General features: G+C 39.2%; 1 protein-coding gene across 12 annotated transcripts in view; it reads left to right on the top strand.

Moving 5' to 3' along the window:
* Window positions 1-25,460, top strand: part of LOC134532929 (CAP-Gly domain-containing linker protein 2) — a 129,140-nt gene that overhangs the window by 32,292 nt on the left and 71,388 nt on the right. For 9 of the 12 annotated variants that reach the window (XM_063369999.1, XM_063369996.1, XM_063369997.1 and 6 more), the window contains exon 2: window positions 2,901-3,047. In XM_063369999.1, the coding sequence (XP_063226069.1) occupies window positions 2,909-3,047 (139 nt within the window). In that variant the 5' untranslated portion in view covers window positions 2,901-2,908. Of the gene's footprint in view, window positions 1-2,900; window positions 3,048-23,750; window positions 23,848-25,460 lie in introns of those variants that run through there. The other 3 variants (XM_063369998.1, XM_063369994.1, XM_063369990.1) reach the window with 3 other exon arrangements.

Below are 25,460 nucleotides of genomic sequence, written 5' to 3'. Positions count from 1 at the left end.
TCTAGCGACAAAAAAAATATATATTTAACCGACAATAGTTTAGAGGTTGGCCACACTGGCGCCAGGCAATCGCTCACGATGGAGCGCTGTTGCGCGTCATCGCACCCGAACCGAATATATTCCTGAGCATTGTTCAATTTCCCCCCGCATTTTAGAGTTTTTCCTACTCTGACCAACTCTTCGTGCATCCCCCTGTCTCCTGTATTGTAGTACGATATTAATGCATGCCCATTGCATCTCGTGTGTGTCGACCGTGTGTCTATGTTATTACCTGGAGTCAACTTACACAGATTCATACGGAAGTTAAGGTGCATATACAACTGCAATGTCCTAAATTGTGTCCCGACGGACACTGATCGCTGATGGGTCATGAGCAATATTCCGAATCTCCCTGTTCCGAATACGTCGGTCAACAAACTTTTTGTCCCACTCTGTTTCCTTTGGTAGCTTAGAAGAACACTCAATATAGTTTCTGTTACCGGCACCCCTTTACATAAAGGTAAACAGTAAATTTACTGTGGTAGGAACAGGTGGCCAAGAAGACGGAGACAAAAATATTAATTAGTGCTGTCCGTTCGTGACCTGCGCTTTCCAAAGGCAGAACACACAAATAATTTTTGTGGCAGTGTGATTAGAATTAATTTGTTAGTATTTACTTTTGCCTTTAACGAATAACTAAAAGTTATTGAATGCTCACAGCATTTGAAAGTAAATGAATATTCAAAACATATGCTTATTTCTTATTTACAATGTATGATAATAAACAAAAAACAATCAAAACATTTATTTTGTCGCTATATATTTACTACGCTCTGGTGACTACGTTAGCAACCAGCGCATTTGGACATTGGACACAGCAAATGTAGACAGGGCAGTTTTCCGTGCTACAGTGTGACGTCATTCACATGAGGGTAAGGACACGGACCACCCCCCAGGTCTTTTAGTCATGGCTTCATTCGCTTCCATGGCTGGCCAACCCCCGCACAAAGTACACGATGCTTGCGACCCTCTCCCTGCATGGCTAATCCCCGGCATGACTAGGCGTGTAGGCTTCGGCCTGAGACGCACCTAGGCCCCTCACTGAACCGGCCCCTTCCTAAATACCTACACCTAGGTGAGGAAACGGAACTGGTCGCTCGTTCCTGTATGATTTTGTACGTGATGTCGGCCAGAGGACTGTTGATTACTGCCGCTCACTGTCGTCCAGCGCTGAGACACCGGACACCAATCGACAAGCTCGCGTTCAGTTTTTTTTTTTTTTGCTCGGCCTTGGCCGTTAGCTCGCGTTACAGCGCTCCTGAGGTTTGTTTTTTCTACGCATAGTCCGCTCGAGAATTTACCGTTACCATCGGTTTTTATTTCAGGACAGTGATTCCTGTTTCCTAGTATGGTCAAATTTTTTTATTCCCGTTAGTGCAGTGATGTTCTGTAACCCGGTGTAACCTGGCGTCACTAAAACTTAACGCAGTGTTTTTGAAATGAAGTTTATTTGTGCGTGATTGGAGTAAAATTTTAAGGCCGAATTGTAATGCAACGTTTTCGTGAAACATTGTTGTGAAATGTTTCTGACGCGAAACGGACAGAGAACGGGCACTTTTCCAAAAGACTATTAAAGATAGCACTATGCTATACATTTCTGGGATCGTTTACGTTCTCCTTATTGTGCAATGATACGTCCCCCGCAAAAAAAAAAAAAAAAAAAAAAACCGAGAGAGATAGACAAACGCTTGTTTCAGAACATATATATATATATATATATATATATATATATATATATATATATATATATATATATATATATATATATAGGTAACTTATACAGGTAGCTGTGAATGCCTGTCATTTTATAATTGCTACCAGCGCACTCGCGTTTTCCTTGTTCAACCAGCAGCGTAGAAAGCGCTGTTGAGATAGTTCCTGCATTTCCCGCATAGATAGCGCTACCTGTTACGAATCTAATATTTGGTTCTGATATTCGGCGTGTTCCAAATGGCGGAATTGTTCGAAGAAACAGTATCACGCGCAGTTTTTCTTTACAAAGTATTTCAACAGAAATTTACCCCTTACGATATACTAACGAATCGAGGTTTGAATTGCCAAAGAAGTTTCACTTGTATCACGTGTACTGAGTTACATGCGCGGTTTTTTTTGACGTTACGTCTAATAAATCGATGAACGCCTGCTGCATGCACGAAAAAGTGTCCCGTTACGCACATAGTCCCGTTTCGCTGTGTCCCGTTACGCTCATTTTATATTGCTCTTTGCTAACCTGAACCTCCTAGCATTGCGACCGAGTCCGTGGCGTAATTCTGTTTTCATGCATTTCATTGTAACATTTTCATTGCTCTTTGCTAACCGTTTCTCCTAGCATTGCTGCAGAGTCCGTGGCGCAAATATATTATTTTTGACTGCATCTTGGTGTTGGGTAAGCTATTTTCCTTCACATCATCCTTGAAACACTCCCATTCGTTTCCTACTATTTCCTATCATCGTCCTATCCTTAACAGAATAACACAGATTGGAAGAAGTTAAATAGCAAACATGTATAAAAGTTATAGTTAAAATAATCTCTTCGTTAAAGTAATAACCATATTTGAATTAATGAGTGCAAATAAAAGTAAATTTATCAATTAAATTGTATATTTCATTTCACTCCTTCTTTGTATCCATACAAAGTAGTGATAATTCAATAAAAAATATTCAATTTTATTCATAAAAGTATGCAATCATTTCATCAATGTTTTGTTATGACGTTGTCACGTTAAACTATCGTCCGTAAACCGACTTTTTTTCTCAATGAAATCAAGTTTCCGTGACTGTGAAATGTAATGCAGTGCAGTTGTTGCCAAGCGGCAGAGGGGAATGTCAGGGCTGAGAGGTGGCGGCGTGTGTTGTGGCAGGCGCCGCCATGAGCTCGGGCAGCGGACAGCAGCAGCAGCCGGCGGCGGCGGCCAAGCAGTCGGGCCTCAGGCCGCCGGCCAAGATCAGCCGCCCCTGCTCCGTGGCGCCCAAGCCCGGACTGCCCGCCGCTGCCACGCCGCGAGCCAGTGAGTACACACGTCCGTCCGTCCGTCCGTCCGTCCGTCCCGTACTTCCACACGTCGGTGCTGCCAAATGCAAGAAGGCCTGCGTGGTGGTCAGTGGGGGATCCAGGATTTTGGTTTGGGAGGGGCTTGACCCAGCTGAGGCTATGCTTTATCAAGGCAAACACTAAAACAATAGTGGACCCAGATGCTTTTGGGGGGGGGAGGGTGCCTTGAGCCCCTAAGGCCCCCCCCCCCCTTCTGGATCCGCTACTGATGGTGGTCGAAGCATATATCGCACTGTCAAAGTAATAAAGCCCAGTGGCGTAGCCAAGATTTGTGTATAGGGGGGTGTTAAGAAGCATGCCCCCCCCCCCGTATTAACGCGGGGAGTCCGGGGGTCCTCCCCCGGGAAAATTTGGATTTTAAGTAAATTTTTGGTAAAATAGTGCTATTTTAGCAGTTTTAGGTTCTTAAATTTAAATATTGTAATGGTAAATTTTTTAATAATTTTAATATGAAATTTGTTTGAGTGATGAATAAGAAATTAATTAAAGATTTGGTGCTAAGGGGGGGGGGGTTTGAACCCCTAAACTTCCCCCCTGGCTACGCACCTGATAGAGCCATATCTCAAAAAATGTGAAATTGAGTAAAGATCGCCAATGGAAACATCTGCCAATCTTACCAATGTAATAAGGCCATACCTGAATTTTGAAAAATACCTAACGGTCAAAACACGATGTTGCGATGGACGCAAGTCTGAAATTTAACAATGTTATTGCAATAATATAGCCTCTTGTTTAATTGTGTTAAAAGTTTCTATACTTTTGACATGTGGCCGTATTACTTTGACAGTACGATTATTTTAATACGTATAATTAGACTTTTAATGAATCATTAAACTCGATTTTTTGACACGATTTTCCGACCGTGTCTTTAATTTCGGGCCGGGTGTCACTTTTCTGACACAGCTTAAAACTCGTTAAGTACAAAAGCTGCAGTGTTGAAGTAAATATATATTAGTAGAGCGGACTTTGCTCGTGGTAGTTACGCACGAACTTTGAATATATATACTGTATAGAAGTCGCCAGCCCAGGTTAAAATTTCTAATACGGTTTTGAGGTAGTTGGTTAATTCACCGCCGCAATCGCCACCATCTCTAGGGCATCGACTTGTGGTGGTCCCTAGCGGACAAGTCTCGAACTCTTCAAACACCCCTTCCCCCTCCTGTTGAACGACGTTGAGCTGCAGTGAATGATTGGTGAGGGGAGCGGGGAATGACAGCGGGCGACAGCGCTGCGCTCTAACGTGTAAATAACAACTAAGACGATACAGGGCGTTACGGCAGCGCACTGCAGCGGTGAAGTTCCCAAGCTGCTCATCATAAGCTTCTGAAAAACGTAGAGTAAATCCTATCCACTCGCGACTTCTATACAGTATATATATTCAAAGGCACGACTCACCCAGGTTAACGCTTGCAGTGATGACGTAATGGGCGTTGGTGGGGAGCGTCGGATTGAAGTCGGCGAGAGCTGTGACTCCGGGAGTAATGGACCTGTTTGAGTGATTTTAAACCTGAAGTGGCTCTTGAGTGAGCACTGAGTGGTGCTGGTTCAGTGGAATAACTATAAAATCACTTAACTTTGGTTTTGGAGCCATGCATTGCAAAAAGGTCTGACGTCATCTCTTTGTTGTCAGCCCACTGTGTTCGTCTGTGCTGGGATTATTTTCTGGCTAAATTCCTTCAACGTATTTACATATAATCGGTGTATTTTTACATTTGATGTAAAATTACACGATGTAGTGGTGATTTTGCACAAGTAATGTGTAAAAAAAACACAAACTTTTTTTTCAATTAAAACGACAAAAAAAAAGTAAAAATACACTAAGACCTAATGTGTAATTTTACAAAACATTCTTTATATTGAAGACCATTGGTACTACTTTGGAGAAACAATAACTATTACTTGACACACAATACACCTATTACTAACGGGAACCACGCTGGTCAAATAGTAGATCCTCACCTTTTACCAAGGGTGATCCAAGGTTAGATCATTACCAGGGTTACAACCTGATTGTTAACTGCACTTGCTGTTTGTGTTTCATTCGTAAAATATGTTTTTCGCTATATGCTCCACAATCGTTCTGGAAAACTAATTTAAAAAGTTGAAAGTTTAACAGTAGTGCCTGAACATCATCTTTGCTAGTGTGACACCAACTTGAAGGTAGTCAGTTCAAACATCTCTTTAATTTAACGTGTTATTATACCTAATTTTATGCATCGAGGTTCGGGGTACGATGTGACGTTTCTATTTCTGTGCGGCCCTTGCAACACTCGCCTGCTCGTTAAACTGCGCAGCGACTACAACCACTCCTTTTGTCACTCGCCGGCAGGATCAGCTGACACGTCATTAGCTCGTATGTTGCGCGCTGTGCGCCGTCAATTAAAAAACAAAAAAACAACTCTACGCGTGTGCACACACTTGCATGCGCAGGCACAAGGTGTCAGAGGTCTATCTGCACATCGCGTGAGAATGAAATACTTGTTTTGTTTTTTTTAAATTTTATATTATGGCACAATTTTTTTTTCTTCAAACATTGTAGAATTAATAAGGAAGGGATATTTGAACCGTAAAACGCGATCTTGTTTTAATAATTTCCCATGTTTTTGTTCTGATAATTTGTTTTCGTTAAAACGAAGTGACGAAGCTGGTCAGCTAGCCGCGCTTGCTTGCGGGTGGGGAGCAATGCAGGTAGAGCCCATCCCTCCATTACCTATACACGCCTAATACGATTAGCAGCGGCGTCTCGCTACCCTCTTCCTCTTCACCACCATTTTTTTTTCATTCAGCCCGGATAATTCTCTGCGGCTCTCGAAGGTTCGGCACGTTCCTAGAGCCGTGTCCGCGTGAAGCGGCACAACTAGGACGACGTTCTTCTCGGAGTTTCGAGTGTTGGGTCGGAGATTCTTATGATGCGACACTTTTGAGGGCTACGCGACCTTTCCAGGGCGGGACCTGGCCGGTGTGAAGGACGGAGGTCGACCTGCGGCGAGTAGTGTGGGAGCTTTGAATATATATATATATATATATATATATATATATATATATATACTGTATAGAAGTCGCCAGCCCAGGTTAAATTTTCTAATACGGTTTGAGGTAGTTGGTTAATTCACCGCCGCAATCGCCACCATCTCTAGGGCATCGACTTGTGGTGGTCCCTAGCGGACAAGTGTCGAACTATTCAAACACCCCTTCCCCACCCTCCCTCAAACATGCGTTATCCTCCACCCACCCTCTGCCCCACCTCTCATTCCTACAGTTTTGTGACGCACAAACTCCCGTTGAACGACCTTGAGCTGCAGTGAATGTTGGGTGGAGGTGTGGGGGAATGACAGCGGGCGACAGTGCTGCGCTCCAACGTGTAAATAACAACCTAAGACGATACAGGGCGTTACGGCAGCGCACTGCAGCGGCGAAGTTCCCAAGCTGCTCATCATACGCTCCTGAAAAACGTAGAGTAAATCCTATCCACTCGCGACTTCTATACAGTATATATATTTTATATATATATATATATATATATATATATATATATATATATATATATATATATTCAAAGGTGGGAGTGTCGGAGGCTGGTGGCGACACCGGCGTGTGTGTGCGCGAGACTGGCGTGTGTGGCCGAGAGCAGTGAAGTGACCCCCTTGGCGAGCGACGGACTGCGTGTGCGAAGCATCCAGCTGTTGTATGTGCGGCGGACGAGTGAGTGTTGCGAGGCAGTGTGTTGAGACAGATGTGCGCGGTAAGAGATGAACGGTAGGGAGAGTCACTGTCGAGCTCCAGCGGGGAGAGTAAGTTGTGGACTTAATGAAAGAGATAGTTATTTGTGGACAGACAGTTACGTTATTATAACTAAATGAAAAGTGTAAATATTTGGAAAAAAAATTAAAATTAATTAAGCGGGGTATCTCTTCCAGACCTGTTTTCTCCACACGTAATATTTGATGTTGGAAGTAGGGATAGCCGCAATTAATAGTTTTAGGATTCTCTTTTTTAAATTAAAATTAATATAATAAAAAATTTGACTTTAGCTGTTCGAAAATAAAGCTAGCGTTAAGTGCTGCTGGAGGTAGCACCTAAAAATAATGAAAAAGAGACAAACAAAAACTTATATACTAGGCTCTTGATTAATATATTTCTCACTATGCAGTGCGCCCTTCCTAGGCCGCCACCTGGATTAGGAAAACCTAAGATTTACTTATTAATTCTGAACATATTCTAAGTTCACCACTTGCTCGTGCAACTTACAATTGGAATGAACAAAAGCAACATTTTACGAAAAAATATACATGATCGAAATTTTAGAGTATTTAAAATGTATATGACTTAACCCAACGATCCTCTCATTTTAGTTTCGATCTTATTGACGTGCGAAGACGTACACGATACTGAAAAATAAAAGATTTTTGCAAGATAATTATTTAAATAACAGACCTAACATAACCTACCTTTTACTTTTACAATATGTAAAAAAAAAAAAAAAAATCTGAATAGGCCCGAAAACTTATTATTCGGACATCTTACCCGGGTTCAGTGAATATGTACCTACTAGGTTTCTCTTATCGTTGCCGCGAATACATTACTTAGCGCTTACGTCTTTGATGCGTTCAACATCCAGTGGCAGTGTTATGCTCCGTGAGCCATCCCGTGGAGGAGTGACAGGATTTATATCCTACGCACTCTGGGGAGTGGCTGGCCTCTACGATGGATGCCTGGTGCGGGAGATGATGACGAAGAAAGCAGCTGTTTGAACGAACATAGAAGGGAAATGTTCTCTGCTCAGCGTTGTTTATTCGCGCTCCGTGCTTAGTTAAGGAGGAGATATAGAAGAAGAGAAACACCAATCTTCGACTCAACCGTTTTCAGGTCTAAACAATTTGCTACCGTTCGTTTTAGAAAATTCGCCTTCGTTAAGGCACAGTTAGGTATACATAAACATATTTTCTGATACTCAAAAAATTATGACAGTTGATAATATTTTTATAGTTGTTACGAACGAATCAAATTTCTGAACACTCACTGATTTCACTATGCAGCTAAACACTGTCACTTTCAGGCTTTCTATAAATTATAAATTATGTTCTTTAACGTGACCAATTTTTAATAATAAATTAAAATTAAATGTTACATTAAAACGGTGGAATGCAAGATGGCGTCTTTAGGTTTATAGCATATTTTTTTGTTAAATTTCGTTTTTTGAAATTTATTTTAAATAAATTCATAATAAAACTATTAATTTTTATGACAACCGTAGCATAAACTTAGAGCATGTAATCGTGTTAGTTGTTTTGGTGTAGTTTTTGTCGTGTACATTATTCATTAATAATTTAAAAAAAAAAATGGATTTTCCCACAATTTTACAAACTTAAAATTTTCAGAGTTTTGTGAAACCCAAATTGTTATTGAATTTAAATGATACACCAAAAAATGTTTTGCATAAAAGTCTACACACAAACGATTAATTTAAAACGGTATGGAACACAATTACATGCTCTTATTTCATGCAAGGGTTGGCATTAAAATTGGCTTTTAAGTTTCTAAAAACTGTTAATAAATACGTATTCAATTTATAAAACACTTTATAAACAACTAGCTTAAGTACCCGGCGTTTTTTTTTTGGATAAAGACATCATAATATAAGTAACATCACTACCGAGTTTCAAGTCTGTAGGGCATATAGGCCTACTTGAAAAACAGGAAATGTTGATTTTAAAATCCCATTGACTGCACAATCTCGGTGCATCAAGGCTACGCATCAGCAAAACCGGGACGCCAATTTTCAGCTAAGCAAGACGTGACGGACGCATCGAACGATAGCGCGTACCAAATTCGAGGCAACGCCATCTGTTGATGAAGTTTTAAACTAGACTGTTGTTAGCGCCTTTAGTTCGCTAGCAGAGCGAACTTTACTCAGCGGATGGGTTTTGTCAAGGAGACGGATAGGAAAATGCCAGACCTTACACTATATGACCGTGTGGCGGACATAGAGAAATGACACAAACTCACTGTTTATGTGTCTATGACCTACCTACTATGATTTTCTATTATTATACTGAATTTACCCTCCCTTTTTTTTTGTGTATGTCACACTCCAGCCCATCTTCGTAATATATATAAATCCAGTGTCCTGGTGTTTGTTTCCAGTGAACTCTTCACCAAGTCAACCGATTTCTAAGAAAATTGGCATTTATGTGTAATTTTTTCCAACTTGAGAGATAGGATAGTTTTTATTTCTATTAATGATCTTAATAATTTATAGTTAATAATAAACTGATTATCAATGTTGATTGGTGATTAAGCCCGGGAAACAGTGGGTACTTTGTCTCCATGACAACGTTGCGTGCTCGAGAGTCGGGAAACCATTGGTGCTATTCGTTTTTTTCTTCGGTACATTACAAAGCACTGTATTAAGTTTTTGTTAAAATGAATTATTTTGATTTTATTTCATTTATTATAACTGTAAATAAGAGATTTGGTCTCATTATCCCCCCCCCCCCCCAATTAATACAACCGTGCGAAGCCGGGTCGGGCATCTAGTAAACTATATAAATACAAAAAATCATGTCGATCCGTTGCTTCGATGCTGCGTGAAAGAACGACAAACAGGCAATAATACTAGTAGAGATTAACGATAGTTATTACAAATTTACGCGAAATTATGGAAGCAAAATAATTTAGGCTACTTCCCCCCGTAATGTGACGTAAACGATATAGAGGCATATATACATATGCACGTATCACGACCGATGTTAAGTTTTCAGGAAGTGTTGAGTGTTTAAGGATGTGAATTAATGGCCGGTGCTTGAAGCAGACGAATGACTTCATCGTGACCCATCTCCGAAGAACAAAGCACAGTAGGCAGGCGAGAGATGAGCTGGGCGGAGGACGGAAACGAAAACAATGCCTCCCGTATCACCATCTGTCACTCCTTGATTTAATTTGCTCTGCGTCCATGTTTGGTGCTAGTCCTGAAAGTGTGTGTGTTTGTTTGGATATATATATATATATATATATATATATATATAATCAGTATATATAAATAATAGTTACCATCTCAACTCTCCCGCTTACAGATTTGTGACTTTTGTAAATAACGAGTATTTTAAACTGCAGGATACTGTTTATTACAATTTTAGTTTACTTCTTTAGGCGTGTAATAATAAAAAAAATTATGAGAGTGAATTTTTACAATGCGCGCGCAGCACGCAACATAAATTGACTTGTTAAAAAAGGCTGCATACAAATAAAAATTATATATGTGCTTTTAAATCATATACTTGGTGAATGATATTGAATACTTGTTCATATAATTAAAACATTTATTTATTGTGAATATTAGTGATGGAAAAATTACATTTATTTATTGTGAATATTAGTGATGGAAAAATTGTGTTTATAAACTTTAAGTGTATTTACATAAGTGAGGTTATGTTACTGTTTCTGTAATTTATTTGATTATAAATTATTACATTATTATTTGATAAATAATTGACATTAATAAATGAGAATAAACATTCAGAATATTGATTGATTTTCATTATAAATGATGATTGATCTCAATTATTAGTCTTATACATATCTTTGTTACTATAGAATACTGAGTAATTTTAAAATATTTTTAATTTGATTAAATTTATACTTTACCAACAGTAATTTGTATTATCCCTCCAGCCCTTTTATCATTTTAGTTTTATTACTTATTTGCATGCAACATTAGTTGATTTCTTTTATTACGCCAAGTAAGTATAACTTATAACGTGCGTACATAAGTACACGCATCCATTTTTTTATTTTAGTTCCATTTTTTCTTTTATCATTGGCATGGTATTCGTAATTCCATATGCAAGTTCGCGTTGACGTCGTTTAACCAGTTGAATAGTTTAATGACTAACGGCCGCGAAAGCTTGCAGTCTTTTTTAAATATCAAATTGCTGTAAGAAAATATCTTGCTGTCTAAAATAGATTTTTTTATGTTTAAAAGAGTTAATATTTTACACAACTTTTTTTTTTTTACATCTGAGATGTCAAAAACAGCTTATTTACCCAAAAACATTTGCCTTAAACTATGTTTGATTGAGAGAATTGTAGTTATTTTTTGCTTTATCCCAGTTTATTTTCGTTGATAGGACATATTTACTGTACGTATTGTGCACGACGTTGTTTGTACACCAATATATGCAATGTTTACCGAAATTTGAATGGCTAAGTGGAGACCTTGACTCGTCAGTGTGTACCGAAAAAAGAAAGAAAAAAAGAATAGAGTCGGAAAAAGTTTGAAGTTCCACTTCTAAACTTGTTTGCACAATTGAAAAAAACAAAACAAAAAACAACAGTAACATAGGTCGTGCGTACGAGATTTGACCGCCATGTTTTTCAACCTACTGATCACAATAGAGTATAGGATGGTCGTGCGCACGGAAGGGAAATGAATATATTTTATTTCTGTCACGGACGCATGGCGCAAAAACCAATGAGAGTAGGTACAGTATGAAGCCATTTTGGCGGGACTAGAAAACTTTTGTATTTATCAATCATATTGTGGCAATTGGCGAAATATTATAATGCTCAGGCGTAATTTCTGTTTTGAAAATTAATTGATGCTATTACTTATAAGCCACTAGCTAAACATTGTAATTGAAAAAGTTTCGCGGTTATAATGGTTAATTAAAAGTTTTTATTTAATCCTTATTTATTTATATGTTGAGAAAAATGTGTTCACAAAATGGTGGTCAGATGTCACGGGATAATCTTTTGTTTATTAATGTACTTACGTAAGTACTGCCAACATATGTCGTATACATCGCGAAATATAATTGGCTGTAATTAACAGCGTGAACTTATTCCGCACAAGTTGTGTGCGAATATGCGCATGGCCTGCCGTGCACTCGCTTATGTTTTTAAACTATGGAACCAACCTAACGCTCGTGGCGGCCACGCATTTCTTTGACGTGACAACGTCTAATAAATCGATGAACGCCGGCTGCACGCACGAAAAAGTGTCCTGTAACGCACATTGTCCCGTTACGCTGTGTCCCGTAACGCTCATTGTACGCTTGCGCCGCATCTATCTGTCTTCCACTCGATTGGAACAACCATCGATTTGACTTTTTCGAGGCACATTAAACTTGAAACACTCCCATTCGTTTCCTACTTTTCCTATCATCGTGCTATCCTTAACAGAATAACACAGATTGGAAGAAGTTAAATAGCAAACACGTATAAAAGTTATAGTTAAAATAATCTCTTCGTTAAAGTAATAAACATATTTGAATTAAAGAGTGCAAATAAAAGTAAATTTATCAATTAAATTGTAGATTTCATTTCACTCGTTCTTTGTATCCATACAAAATAGTGATAATTCAATAAAAATGATTCAATTTCATTCATAAAAGTATGCAATCATTTCATCAATGTTTGGTTATGACGTTGTCACTTAAACTATCGTCCGTAAACAGACTTTACAGACAACCAATATTTTTTGTTGTTGATGGATAGTAGCTGCACGTGGTGTTAGCTCGTCCCGGTTCTCTGAGCACGCTCTGTGTTGAGGATGAGGGAGGTCGTCTCGTCGAGGCGTGTGATTGACGGGCGCCGCCTCCGAGCCGGCCCCTGGGGAGGCGGCGCCCGTCAATCACACGAGGCGCGGGGTCGTCGCGGGCTCCGCCTCTGGCGACCTCTGCGCACCGGCCAGGGGGCGCACGCATTCACCCGACTCAGGGAACAATCAGGTAGGTCGGAGCTGACTTCCCCCCCCCCCCCCCCACCTTCCCAAACCTGATGTGTAATGACTTGTAAGTTTTTGGACATACGCCATTGCTGAGCACTTTTTCTGTAGAAGAAAACTAAAAACTAAAAATAAATAAATAAATAAAAATACCCAAAAGATAAAAAAAAAAAACACAAATTAAGCAAAAATTGCTGTTGTCAACAGGATATGAACACCACAAAATATTCCGTAACAGGAATATGGTCAGCAAACAAAGAAAAACAAAGAAAATGTACTAAGAGAACGAGAAAAAAAATCCCCACAAATGATAATAAAAAAATGACATAATTTGTGTTTTTTGTCTTTTGGGTTTTTTATTTTTTAGTTTTCTTCTACAGAAAAAGTGCTTAGCAATGGCGTATGTCCAAAAACTTACATCAAGTCATGCACTCCCATTGCACAAATCTTTCAAAGATAATACTGATGTGTAATATCTCACTGATGTGTAATATCTCAGCTTTCGGTGTACGGCATGTGGTGGGAGTAATTTCGTGAGTGCGACGGAAGTTACGGAACGAAAATGTGTAACTCTGATGCCGTCTGTCGCACTAAAAGGTCACAAAAACATTATAGTATTAATGGTTTACTGATTATTTTTTTTTAAAACAAGATGGGCAGTATTTTGATAAATACGCTTGTCAAAAATCAGGTATTTAGATCGGTGTTTAGAAGTACGCCTTGATTTTATTGAAAATACCAGTATTTAATGTGCCTGGAACATAATTTCACCTTCCCTATGTGGCAACATTGGGGCATAGAACCGAGTGAGTGGGCGGCGTGGCGGCGCAAAACCTAAGATTCACTGACACCCGATCAGTGTAGAAGATGCGAAGATGGCCGCTTTCTCGTGAACTTTGCGTTCGGAATACATAAATTTTCATGATTTTTTAGTATTTTGAACGTCACTGACTTAACTCGACCAACGTTTATTTTAAGTTAATATCACCTATACGTGCAAAAACCTGCTCTCTTGGAAATCAAAATAAAGAAAAAAAAACTTGTTGCGGGAGTTTGGTTTATGAAACAGATATCACCTAACTTTTAATTCTACCGAAAAAGTAAATTCAAAGTTGCATGACCGCGGTTATTTTTTTCTAACATAGCGAAGTGTATTTGAGGGAGGTCAGGGTTAGGGAAGATTCAGTGAGTCGCAGGCCGAAGCCTACAAGCCTAATCATGCGGTTGTTTAGCCATCCAGGAGAAGCATGCCTAATGTGCTAGGAGGGGATTGGCCAGCCATGGCAGCGAATGATGCCATGCCGTACCCCCTTAACTTGAACTCTAATTAAGTTGGGCCCTGCATAGACACAGGGAAAACCCAGGGCTCAGTCATGCGGGCTACAATAAGTCAGGCATTGGGCATTCAGGTTGAGTGCAGGGCAAGAAGGATGGTCCAGGAAGAAGAGTTGGTCGGAATGGAAAAGACTACCATGCATGGGGCGGGAACTTGGACATTGCTGTCCGCTTTTTGTTTGGGCGGTACAGAGACGGACCCAGCCTGCAGTTTTGGGAGGGGATTGGATAGTTTTGGATGGTATGGAATACCCCCTGGTTAAATCTATACTAATATTATAAAGCTGAAAAGTTTGTTTGTTTGTTTGTTTGTTTGAACGCGCTAATCTCAGGAACCACTGTTCCGATTTGAAAAATTCTTTCAGTGTTGGATAGTACATTTATCGAGAAAGGCTATAGCCCATATTATATTATATTATATTATCAATAACATTTGGGATCCTTACTAAAAGTCCAATAAGGTAACCCAAGGTGTAAAAAAATGACCCGAAAAAATCCTTACACGGCGTGCGCTGCGAAACCTATTGATTATAGAACAAAACAATGTACTACCACTTTGCAGAACATATAATTTTCTTCAAAAAATATCGCGTAACGATATGTCTAACTATTGTAGTTATCTCACAATTAATGTTTTCTTTTATTTTTTTCAATAATTAAAATGCCGTCGCTTCAAAAACTCTTTATTGTGTACCTTGGTATTAATCCTTATCAAAATAAATTACTGCATATTCAAGACGAATTCAATACCTTTCTAGAACATTTTGAATTATTCAATTCGGACGTTTCATTCAAAAGATATCGTGATATTTAAAATGTAAGTATTAATGTTGTAGCCAAATAAGTATTAAGTATTGCACGCGCATGTATGATGTGGTGGGCGGTCATGAGGGGCGAGGGGGCGGTAGCCTCTGCGATATAATATACAATATGATAATATTATATATATATAAATTTTATTAGTTTTCATTTTCTGACAGGCAGAATTGTTCACATGGTGTTGATTTGTTTTTTGATAAGTAATGTGTGCCAGATAAGTGATGATAATGGGTCAGGAAGATAATACATATGGGACAAAGAGGAGTCGTGTAATTGGCTGGAGTAAGAGTGTAAAACCCTGCTTTAGATCTCAATTTTGGTTTTTAGTTTGGTTGATTGAAAAATTTGTGGTGTTGACTCATTGGTAGGGACAAAATTATATGGTGAATTGCGATATAACCGAAATAACACCAAAAAGCAAGTTAATACACCAAGTGGACCGTTCCACCGATCGCCACGGGTAAACAGAAAATCATATCACATAGACATACGAACAGTATATTGCGTGTCATTTTGCCTATGCCCACCACACTGTCATATGGCGTTACCCATTTGGCTTTAACTCGCGGACAATATATCACCCTGTGTTCAGCCCGGGCGACGCCGGGGATTGCAGCTAGTCATAAGAAAAAAAAAAACACATTCGGCTATTGCAAACGCATATCTGACATCTTGAAAAAAAAACTGTTCATATTACAGTACCTAGCTCTAAAAATTTTCTAAAGATTTGCACATTAAAAATCAAACTGGAATATATTACTTTTGTTATTGCTCCAATTATTTATGTTTAAACATCTTAGCTCTCGGTGCACGGCATTTGGTAGAAGTAATTTCGTGAAAATTGAACGGAAGTCGATTTACGGAAATGTGACACAAAGATGGCGGACCCACGTGTTGCAAAATAAACCCGTATATAGTCACTTTCGTTAACATTAGGGTACATACCAAACGTATTGGTGTGCCAAAGGAAACTTTATGGCAGTGGAACTACCCTGGAATATATATGGTAAACCAAAATAGTCACAGTAAAAAGTAATCATATGTTTTAAAATATACAAACTGATTTCAGTCGTTCGATCAAACACAAAAATACAAACATATTCTTTGTGTTATAATATATATGTTTTAAAATATTTAAGGTTAACATTATAGTAATGCCATAGAAGTGAAAACTTATAAAGTGTGCGGAAACTTTGTAGTATCAACTGTTAAGAGAATTTTAACAAGAGGGGAAATATTTTAATAATTTTTTTTCTTTCGAAAACGAGGCCAAAAAAGCTTGGGTTTTATCGGAGCTGTTTCTAATAATTTAAAATTTCCGGCTGTTACGTGCTGCTAATTGCTATCTGCGTTTGATGCTTATAAGCTACGTTTACGATTCAGGCAGCTAATCCTAGCGGCGGGCGCAAAAGTATGTATGTGATCCGCATCAAGAATTTTTTTTTTTAGAAAGGACCGCCACTGGGGTGGTCCTGAATTTGAAGGGGTGAAAAGGAGGAGGGGGATTGCTGTCGTTTCCCACCGGTTGCCAGCCAGCCTCGCATGATCGAGGATTAAGGTGGGTTTACGATTGAAAATTAAGAATTAAGACTTAGTCGTGTACTTACCATATGACTCTATGTAAACTAGTGGAATGGTTTATGATTGTCGTGTGTGAATTTTGACGGGTCGTGTGCGAACCATATGACGACTTAAGACTTAACAGAAATGGTTATATTTTATATTTTTCGTTAAGACTTAAGGGAAGCGATTAATCACAACAAACCGGAACCTTTCAGCCGGAAGTTTATGTCTTGGTATTGGACCGAGCGAGGCAGTATTTTTGGTTATAATGCGTATATTTTTAATTACGAATAATTTAGACAAGATTGAACATTCTTATACAACAGAATTTGACATTTCAGTAGAAGATGATGTAATGATAGAAGAAAAATCGGGCGATGATTTGTGCTGTGATTGGTTGGAATTAACGACTTCTTTGTCAATCATAAACTGGAAAATGTAGTTTTGACTTAATCGTGTGCTCGATGTTAAGTTATAATTCTTAAGGAAATCAATCGTAAACCCAGCTTTAGTCGGGCGTCTGACCGTGGGTGGGTGAATGTTGGGTTTCTCGGGCGCTGTGGAATGCGCGCCTCTGGGCGAAGAGGCGGAGAAGGGAGTGGTTGGTGTCCGGTGGATACCGGTCTGATATCAAGGGTGCGGCAGTGAACCCGCCCTAACCCACCACCTCCCTCTACCTCCGCCCCTCCTCCCCGACTATGCCCCTCACTTCGTCATCCGTTATTTGCAATTATGCACGTGCTCTCATGCAACCCATCCCGAACGAACAGCTGCTTTCTTTTAACCCGATATGTCCTCCAACTGTAATGGTCGTAAAGTGTTAATGTGAATGATTTTGATTTTTTTTTTAGAGTCATTCCTGAATATATATCAAAATATTAGCATCAGTTTAATTTTCATAAAGTTTTACCGTATCAATAAAATAAATTTGCACGCGTGATGACTTGGTGCATAAATACGGAGAGTTTCATTTCTTTGAAGCCTTTCGATGGAATCTCGAATAAATCTAAATACTAAGTGTATGCAGGAGAGGATCCGGATCAGGGAGGAACCTAGGTGCGTCTCGGGCCGAAGCCTATACACCTAGTCGTGCTGGGGATTAGCCATGCAGGGAGAGGGTCGCGTGCATCTTGTGCTATGTTCGCGGAACGGCCCGCCATGGCAGCGATTGGCGCCGTGACTGAACCAGGGTGTCCACAAGGAAAAAAATATTTCGTACCAACTTAAGACGATAAAAAAGTACTAGATTTGAAAAAAAAAAGTACGTAATTATAATTTGTTGTGGTTTTAACAATTCAGGAAGTTATGACATTGCAATGCTCTAACTTAAATATATCACACCAAACACACACATACATTCCATAGTTTTTAAAAATAATTACGCTTAATAATAAAACATATTGGAGTTACTGTAATAATATTATATTAAAGAAAAAAGTACTAGATATGTACTTGACCACTAATAAAGTTGTAAAAGTACTAGATCTAGTACGAAAGTACTAACTGTGGACACCCTGGACTGAACTGGCCCAGAACAGTGCCGAGTGGGGCGCGGACCTCGCCCCCAGCCCGGGGAAACTCCCTGGGCAACCCCGCGGGTGGAGTTCCAAGCGAACTCCCCCGCGAGTAGGGTTACCAGACACTGATAACAAAAAAGGAGGACATTCACCTCGAAAAAGGAGGACATTTCACTAAAAAGGAGGACAATATATTTTTTCTAAAAAGCCATGAATTAATTAAAATGGAGTACGCTATTTTACAATGTTTTGACATTTCATACAGTTTCAGTATAAAGAATCAAACAAACTACGCATATACAGCATATTAAAAACACGGTGCTTCTGCATGTGCTGCTACCTGTCAAGCTGTCATAGAACTACTTACTAGTGGGGTGACTGCGGACAGCACCGCGCGCTTTACTCAGAGTGTAACTGCAGGAATTATCTCACTTTATAAAAAAAGCCGGACATTTTGGAGCATTAAGGAAAATCCGGCCGGACGCAAAAAAATACATAAAAAGGAGGACATGTCCTCCTTTTGCCGGACGTCTGGTAACCCTACCCGCGAGGCGAGCGCCTGTCCGGCCGGTCAGCCGGGCCTGCACGCAACTAACTGCGCGTCGCACATCGCGGCGACCGACTCCACTCGACCTTGCGTGTAATCAGGATGCGCGCTGCTTAATCCGTGCCCCCCCGGGTGGAACCTTGGCAGATCCGCAGCATTCTCTTTGCCTGCCAAAACGTTTGTTTCGCTTGCCATTGGAAATCTTTCATGACAGTAATATTATTTATTGGAATTCACGTAACTACTCCATGGCCTCCACATTCGATTACGGGCCCTGGACCCAGGATCGAAGTCCCCCCCCCCCCCACACACACAATTTTACAGTCACGTGCTGCATTATAATTGCATGGTTATTTCTTACCTACACTCTTTTTTAGAATGTTATTTAACCTGAAAATACAGGGTAAAATTGTAGTTACTATTTTATAAGTCCAAACTAAGCTTTATTTATAAAATTATTTTACTTTATAATAACCACAGAGAGTTTGTATATTTATTTCACACGCTGAGATAAAAAATAAACGGGGCCCCCCCTCCAAGCCCCAGGGGTCCACCCAGCCCCACCCTTGTGGGGGCCATGAACTACTCCCAGTGACAGTAAACACGCACGTGTGCAGATGCGAGCCCCAATGACTAATTTAATAGGTCTTAGTGTTTATTAAAATCCTCAGATTCATGTGCCAAAAAAATTTCTGAATACATTTTTTTCCCTCACCATTAATTAATTTCTTTGCTCCAGGCTAGACCAACTTGTATACATATAATCAATTTTTTATTATAACGAGGTTCCATTCTTTGGCGGATTACACGTGATTGGGTAGCCACTTACTCTCCTTGTTTACAAATGGCTCTTGATAAAAGGCGTGTCAAGATAACTGTAATCCAATCATCGGTGTGAAGCAGACGTATGTATTTGTTCTTATGTCTATTTTGCTGCCCAATAAATTCCGGGGGATAATCCTGGCTCCACCAATAACACAGCCCAGCACATAGTTTGGTACTGAAAACAAATATAACGCTAGTTTAGGCCCGTAGCGTTATATTAATTAACACATGAAATTCGATTCAGCGAATGTTTACGTTTTAAAACTCTTTCCTTATTAAAAAATTGAAACAAAGAAAACACAGCACACTCATGTGAACCTGCAATAGTTTAAATAAAAATTACAAATAAGAATAAAATAAAAAACAAAAAAAAATTGTTCCATTCCTAAGGTTTAATTTGTTTGACATTGGAAAAACTTATATTTACGCAGTTCTCTTTTGCAGAGTCCAACAATAATTTGCCATCATATAATGAGTATACCATCAGCCCTAGATTCGGTTCTCTAATTATGTCCTGGTAAATTCGTCAATTAATTTTTAAATGATGATAATCATTATGAATAGGAATGTCGTGACTCGGTCTCTTATGTCATGTAGATTTTTCGACATTACTTTTTTTTTAACTGCTATTCCTAAAATTTTAATTCTCTACCTCTCTTGGATTTGTTTTTCTGCCACAAATATTTGTAACAGATAATCATTCAGTGTATTAACATGTGTGTAAAAATTCACGGAAGTGATGATACTTACGTGATATTACATTAAGTGAATATATGTTGAAAATATTTGTAGCATGAAAACAAATGCAAGGGAGTTATCCAATTAGAATTTTTAGAAATAGCCTTTAAATAAGAGAAATTATGCAGATACGAAAAGAGAAAAAAATCAACATTGCGTGTGAGACAGAAACTTAAGATCAAAGTTCCACATTCAGCATTTTCCGAGAACGTTTTATTTTTCAGTATTAATTTATTTGTGTACAGCCGAACTTGCTTGTGACGTTTAGAATCGTTAGCGTCTGAATTTGCTTTCTAACGAGCTCTTGACGACTCTCACGCACTGACACGTAGCTCGCGTGTCGCACCCGGGACTCGGCACGCACTTCCTGCAGGAAAGCGTTTAATTTAACGACCGCGCCAAGTGCTTAGCATATCCTGTCCGCCATCTTGGGTCTGCGCACGTCCGGGTCCTTAGCTCGCTGTGCTGCTGGCTTCACCGCAAGTTTCCTGTTGGAATTATTCCCTATCGCGTATCCATTAGCTCAAAACTTTCAAGCGCTGATCCAACAAGGGGGGGTAACGACGCAGACTGCGTCATTAAAATTTCAGGGAGGGGGGGGGGGGGTGGTTAAAAGACGAGAAAAATGTATATATTATTTACATAATTATAGCTTCTAATTTGAAAATACTTACGATTCTGGTGCTTTGATAATTGAAAGGGATCTTGTAAATCAAATTGGCAACCCCGCACTTTCCTCAACAAAAGCAGTTTGGCATCTGTCGGTTCAGGATGGAAATATTACCTGATTGACCAAAATTATTATTAGGAAATCAGTTTTAATTAATGCAAAATGTGATAAAATATAATACTAAAAAAGTATAATATTATAAAATAATTGAGTAAATCATTTAGAAAATGGCATAAAAAAATTCGGGGGGGGGGCGCATCATTAGTTTAGGGGGGGGGGGGGTTAGTCATAGTGTTTGGGGGGTGGGCACCTCTGCATATATATATATATATATATATATGCAATCGTACAGTTTCACGTCACACACACATTCAACTACTTACTTAATTTAAAATTATTAATGTTAAAATACAGTTGGCTGTGTTACACAGAACAGTTGCTCTTGGGAACAAAATTCCTCAAAGTTGTATACATATTATCAAAATCAACTATATATTGGTAATTTTACAGCTTTGCACCGCAAAATATCCAATTCCTCTCTTTATTTTAATATTTTATGTTAAAATGTATCTGTATACGCAATACGGAACAATTACACTACGCAAGACGCAAAAACGCAACGCAAGCTTTGGCCAAACTCTTTCAACTTCTTGCGTTTCCGCCTTCCATTTTTGAAGTGAAGTGTTCCGAAATCTTTTAAAGACGCAGATGATATGTGCATGGAATGCAACGGATGTTTTATACACAGAAATTTTTCAATTGTTACAATTTCGCATAGTGAAGGAATATGACACTTTTAAATGGGACAACACATTGCTTCGCGTAAATTATCAAACGAATCCCGAGAAGAAACATTGTTTCTACTGTTTTACAATTTGATGTTGTAGGGTTGATGACGTCTTGTGACTTTCGTACTTTATAAACGACTGTGATTTTATTATTAAGCACGATTGTGCTTTTATGCCAGTTGCTAATCAGGAGACGTCTTGTGAGGTTAACCTAACTTACTTAAAATTACTTACGGAGTCTTTACACGGTCTTAGAACCTGAAAATTTTCGCGCCAAAGTTGGCTTATACCTCATCCGACTAACTTTAAAACAAGTTGAAGTTCCCTCTCACACCATCCTTTCGTTACTAAATTTTTAAAAATATAATTGAAACATCTACTGTATTTAATTCTTTTGCGGCACAGCACGGGGAAAAATTCACTCGCTTATTATGTTTAATTTTTAATACTGCCAGATTTTATTTTTTGGAAAATGATTAGTTTCTCGAGATCCTTTAACAGGACAACATTTAGTGTCCATATCATGTGCATGTGTCGGCCTTGATAGTGTCTAGCCGTCACTGTAGTTGCTCCTTCGCTTAGTTGAGAGCGCACTTGGCGAGTAAATAACTGACAAACGTGCAGCTGATGAGCTGTGTTGTCGTTTTTGTTTAGTTTAAGTTTATGGACTAGGGACATATCAAATAAAAAATATTCCACCAGTTTATGCGCTGCTATCTTTTGGTAATCGCACCAACAATCTTTCCGCAGTGTCACAACCGATTGTAGCGACTTCATATCGTTCCAGCCTACCAATATAAATGCACCCAACATTTCTTCCAACTGTTGCTGCCTGTTGTCGCAGATTGGAAACGCATGAATTATGAGATGGATTCACAATTTTCCGTCCATCATCTGTCCGTCCGCCAACAAGCCGAACGATTCACAATCATCCGCTTGTCTGTCAAAATATTTTTCCTATTTGGTTGCTGCAAACTTACTATTAAAGCTTAATTTTCTTATAAAAAATATATCTTGCAAAGGTTTCGCAGTTTCCCGATTTCGTCTCGTCGTCACAGGATAACTGTGAAATTTGAGCGGTGACCGTAATATTATATGGCGGAGAAATGAAGATAAAGGTGTTGCAAGCCCCTTAAGTGCTTTCAAGAATCTGTACTGATTGTTTTATGCCTAAAAATTACTCTGAAAACACGCGTTTTAGGCATTTTAACGCTTCTAAAAATACAGTTTAAAAACTTAATCCGAAATTAAAAGTACTTTTCGGCCCTCAGCGAAATCTTAAATGCTATTCGTAAATAGGCCCCACTCGGATATCTTGAGTAGTTTTGAAATCGCGTTGTTTTTCCTGAAGCTCTGCACACCGTATGTGTGTCCAGGTAGGCGGGCCCCTTAAAACGTGTTCACAGGCAAGTTACAAACATAATGCGGAAGCATATAAACAGATAAACAAACCAATAAACCTTTTTAAAATAAGGACAGTGCATTCAGACATTTTTCAGGTTATAATTTCATCCGCCGTCCCGTCAAAAACCTTGACAAGATATAACTTTTCGTCGGTACGGACGGATGGGATAATTTTTTTTTTCCCCCGGGCCATCTGCATTGGCTGCAGGTCACGTGATGGACGGATGAGACGGATCTTTTGTGAGTCCAGGTATGGTTCATGCGAACGAAGATCGCGTAGTGCCAACGCGGTGTTGGCGCAGCTTAGAGGAATGACCCTTAGGTCCGTTCTTGGACTGGGTTTGATCGGCTCGCGGGAGTGGTTTGCAACTGACTGACCATCCAGCGCCGGCTAGCTAATCGAACCGCGCCTCGGGCTGGGCTCTGAGACCAAAACCAGCGCGGGCCCAACCGGGCGCGACGCGTAATTGGTCGCTGCCCCCGGAGGCATTCATCGTCGAGGTTGATTGTCTCGGAGGAGGGAGGTGGAACCGCGCCTGGAACACGACCTTGGCCTCCGATGGCGTTTTGTTTCCCTCGCGGGGTTGGAGAGAGGGAGGGTGGGGGGGGGGGAAGGTGCGTGGGCGGGCCCCGCGCGGATCGCTCGACGGCAGCGCCAAAGACGGCGATGGCGCGGCGGAGGTCGCCCCGGGAGCGCGCGCCTCACGGCGGCGCGGCGCTCAGTCGTCGACCGGCAGCGCACAGATGCCCGTGTGCTCCAGACCCATGGACCGCCGCGCCCCTCCAGGTACAGCGCCCTCTCTTCGATCCCTGTGCGCGTTCGCCGGTACGGTCTGCAGTTCTGTTCTAACGGCTCGCATGTTTCTGCTGGAGAAAAATAATCAACATTTAACAATGTTTCATTTGATAATGTTTGAGGCTTCGTAACAAATGCGTTCTCATGCACTCAACCGTAGAGGTTTTTTTTTTTTAATTACATAATATATCACTACGAAAATAATCTATATGAGATTAACCCACGAACGAGGCCACTTTTCTTACCGATAACTTTAACGTTTTTTTTTAGTTCTGACAGTTTGCATATTAATTAAAAAAATTCTGTAAAAAGAAAATAACGGGTAATTGCCTAGCCTAGTTTTGTTAAAAAAAAAGTATTTAATTTAATAAACTAATTTGTGTGGAAGACAGTGTAATGCCTCGCATGAATCTGTGATTAAAAGTGCACTGGTTTTGGGGTAGTAGTATAGGTATATGAGTAAAGCTAGGATATATGTGTATGTATATATATGTGTGTGTATATATATGTATATATATATATATATATATGCTGACTCGTGCGAACATATCGCACAGTATCGTGATCAAACACCAAATAGTAATTTAATAATGGGGAAATAAGTAACTGCAAGTATGTATTAATAAAATATATTTTATTTTGAAGATGAATAAATATCAGTCTTATTGTAAAACGAGTTATCTATAGGTTTAATTGTAAAACATTTAAAAAATATATTTTGGCTTTGACAGATGTAATTTTTTTTTAACTTTTTCATTTTACAAAACATATTTGAAAACAATTTTAGCAGTTATGTGATCATCGTTGACTTTTTGAATGCATGTATCTTTAACAGAAACATAAATATCACTGAATTTACGAACTCGTGAAAAAGCAACATATAATTAATTGTCCAAGCGATAAAAACAGGTTCTGGCAAATAAAACGATTTATAACTCTTTAGGTTGATTTAATTTGATAGATTTTTGTGATAGATTACATTTTCATATACAATGTAAATAATCTAACAGCTGTCATTTTGGTTAAACAGACTGTAAATAGATGGCGCCTCCTACATGTTAGTTGAATATATTTTCATTAGGAGTGCCATCTGTTGATGGCTTTCCTAATGAAAATATGCTTTTTATAAAATGTTTTTAAAACAAATTTTTAAACGAAAACACTCATTTTAAACAGTTTATCTTTTTTTCTTCAATGGCGGGGAACATAAGCTTTAAAATGATGTTTGAATCGTTTTTGATGAAGAATTAAGGGAGAATTGGCGTTGCCACAAAAACACATTTGGGAAACAATATTTATTAAAATACAAAAAAAAAAACTATAGATACAAATAGTTAACATTTTGTAATATTTTGGCGCTTTTCACTATAGCTTTTTGACCAATCGATGTCATTCACAATACGTGTGTAGGCACCGCCCATAGATTCTACAACTAGCGCAAACCGCCCAACTTTATATTTCAGTTATCAACATTCGTAAACCATATTTAAGACATCACCAGTGTGTTAATACCACCTCAAGTCGTCTACGGCTTTATTAAGCTCAGCTCATCGACGGGCATTTTGTCCATGTTGTCGTTTTAGTAAACATTGCAACTGAACAACCTTTTTATAGATTTTAAAAGTAAATATTTAATTCGCGGG

This window comes from Bacillus rossius, chromosome 6 (genome assembly GCF_032445375.1).
Source record: "Bacillus rossius redtenbacheri isolate Brsri chromosome 6, Brsri_v3, whole genome shotgun sequence".
Taxonomy (NCBI): Eukaryota; Metazoa; Arthropoda; class Insecta; order Phasmatodea; family Bacillidae; genus Bacillus; species Bacillus rossius.
This window is presented reverse-complemented; position numbering and strand designations above follow the sequence as displayed.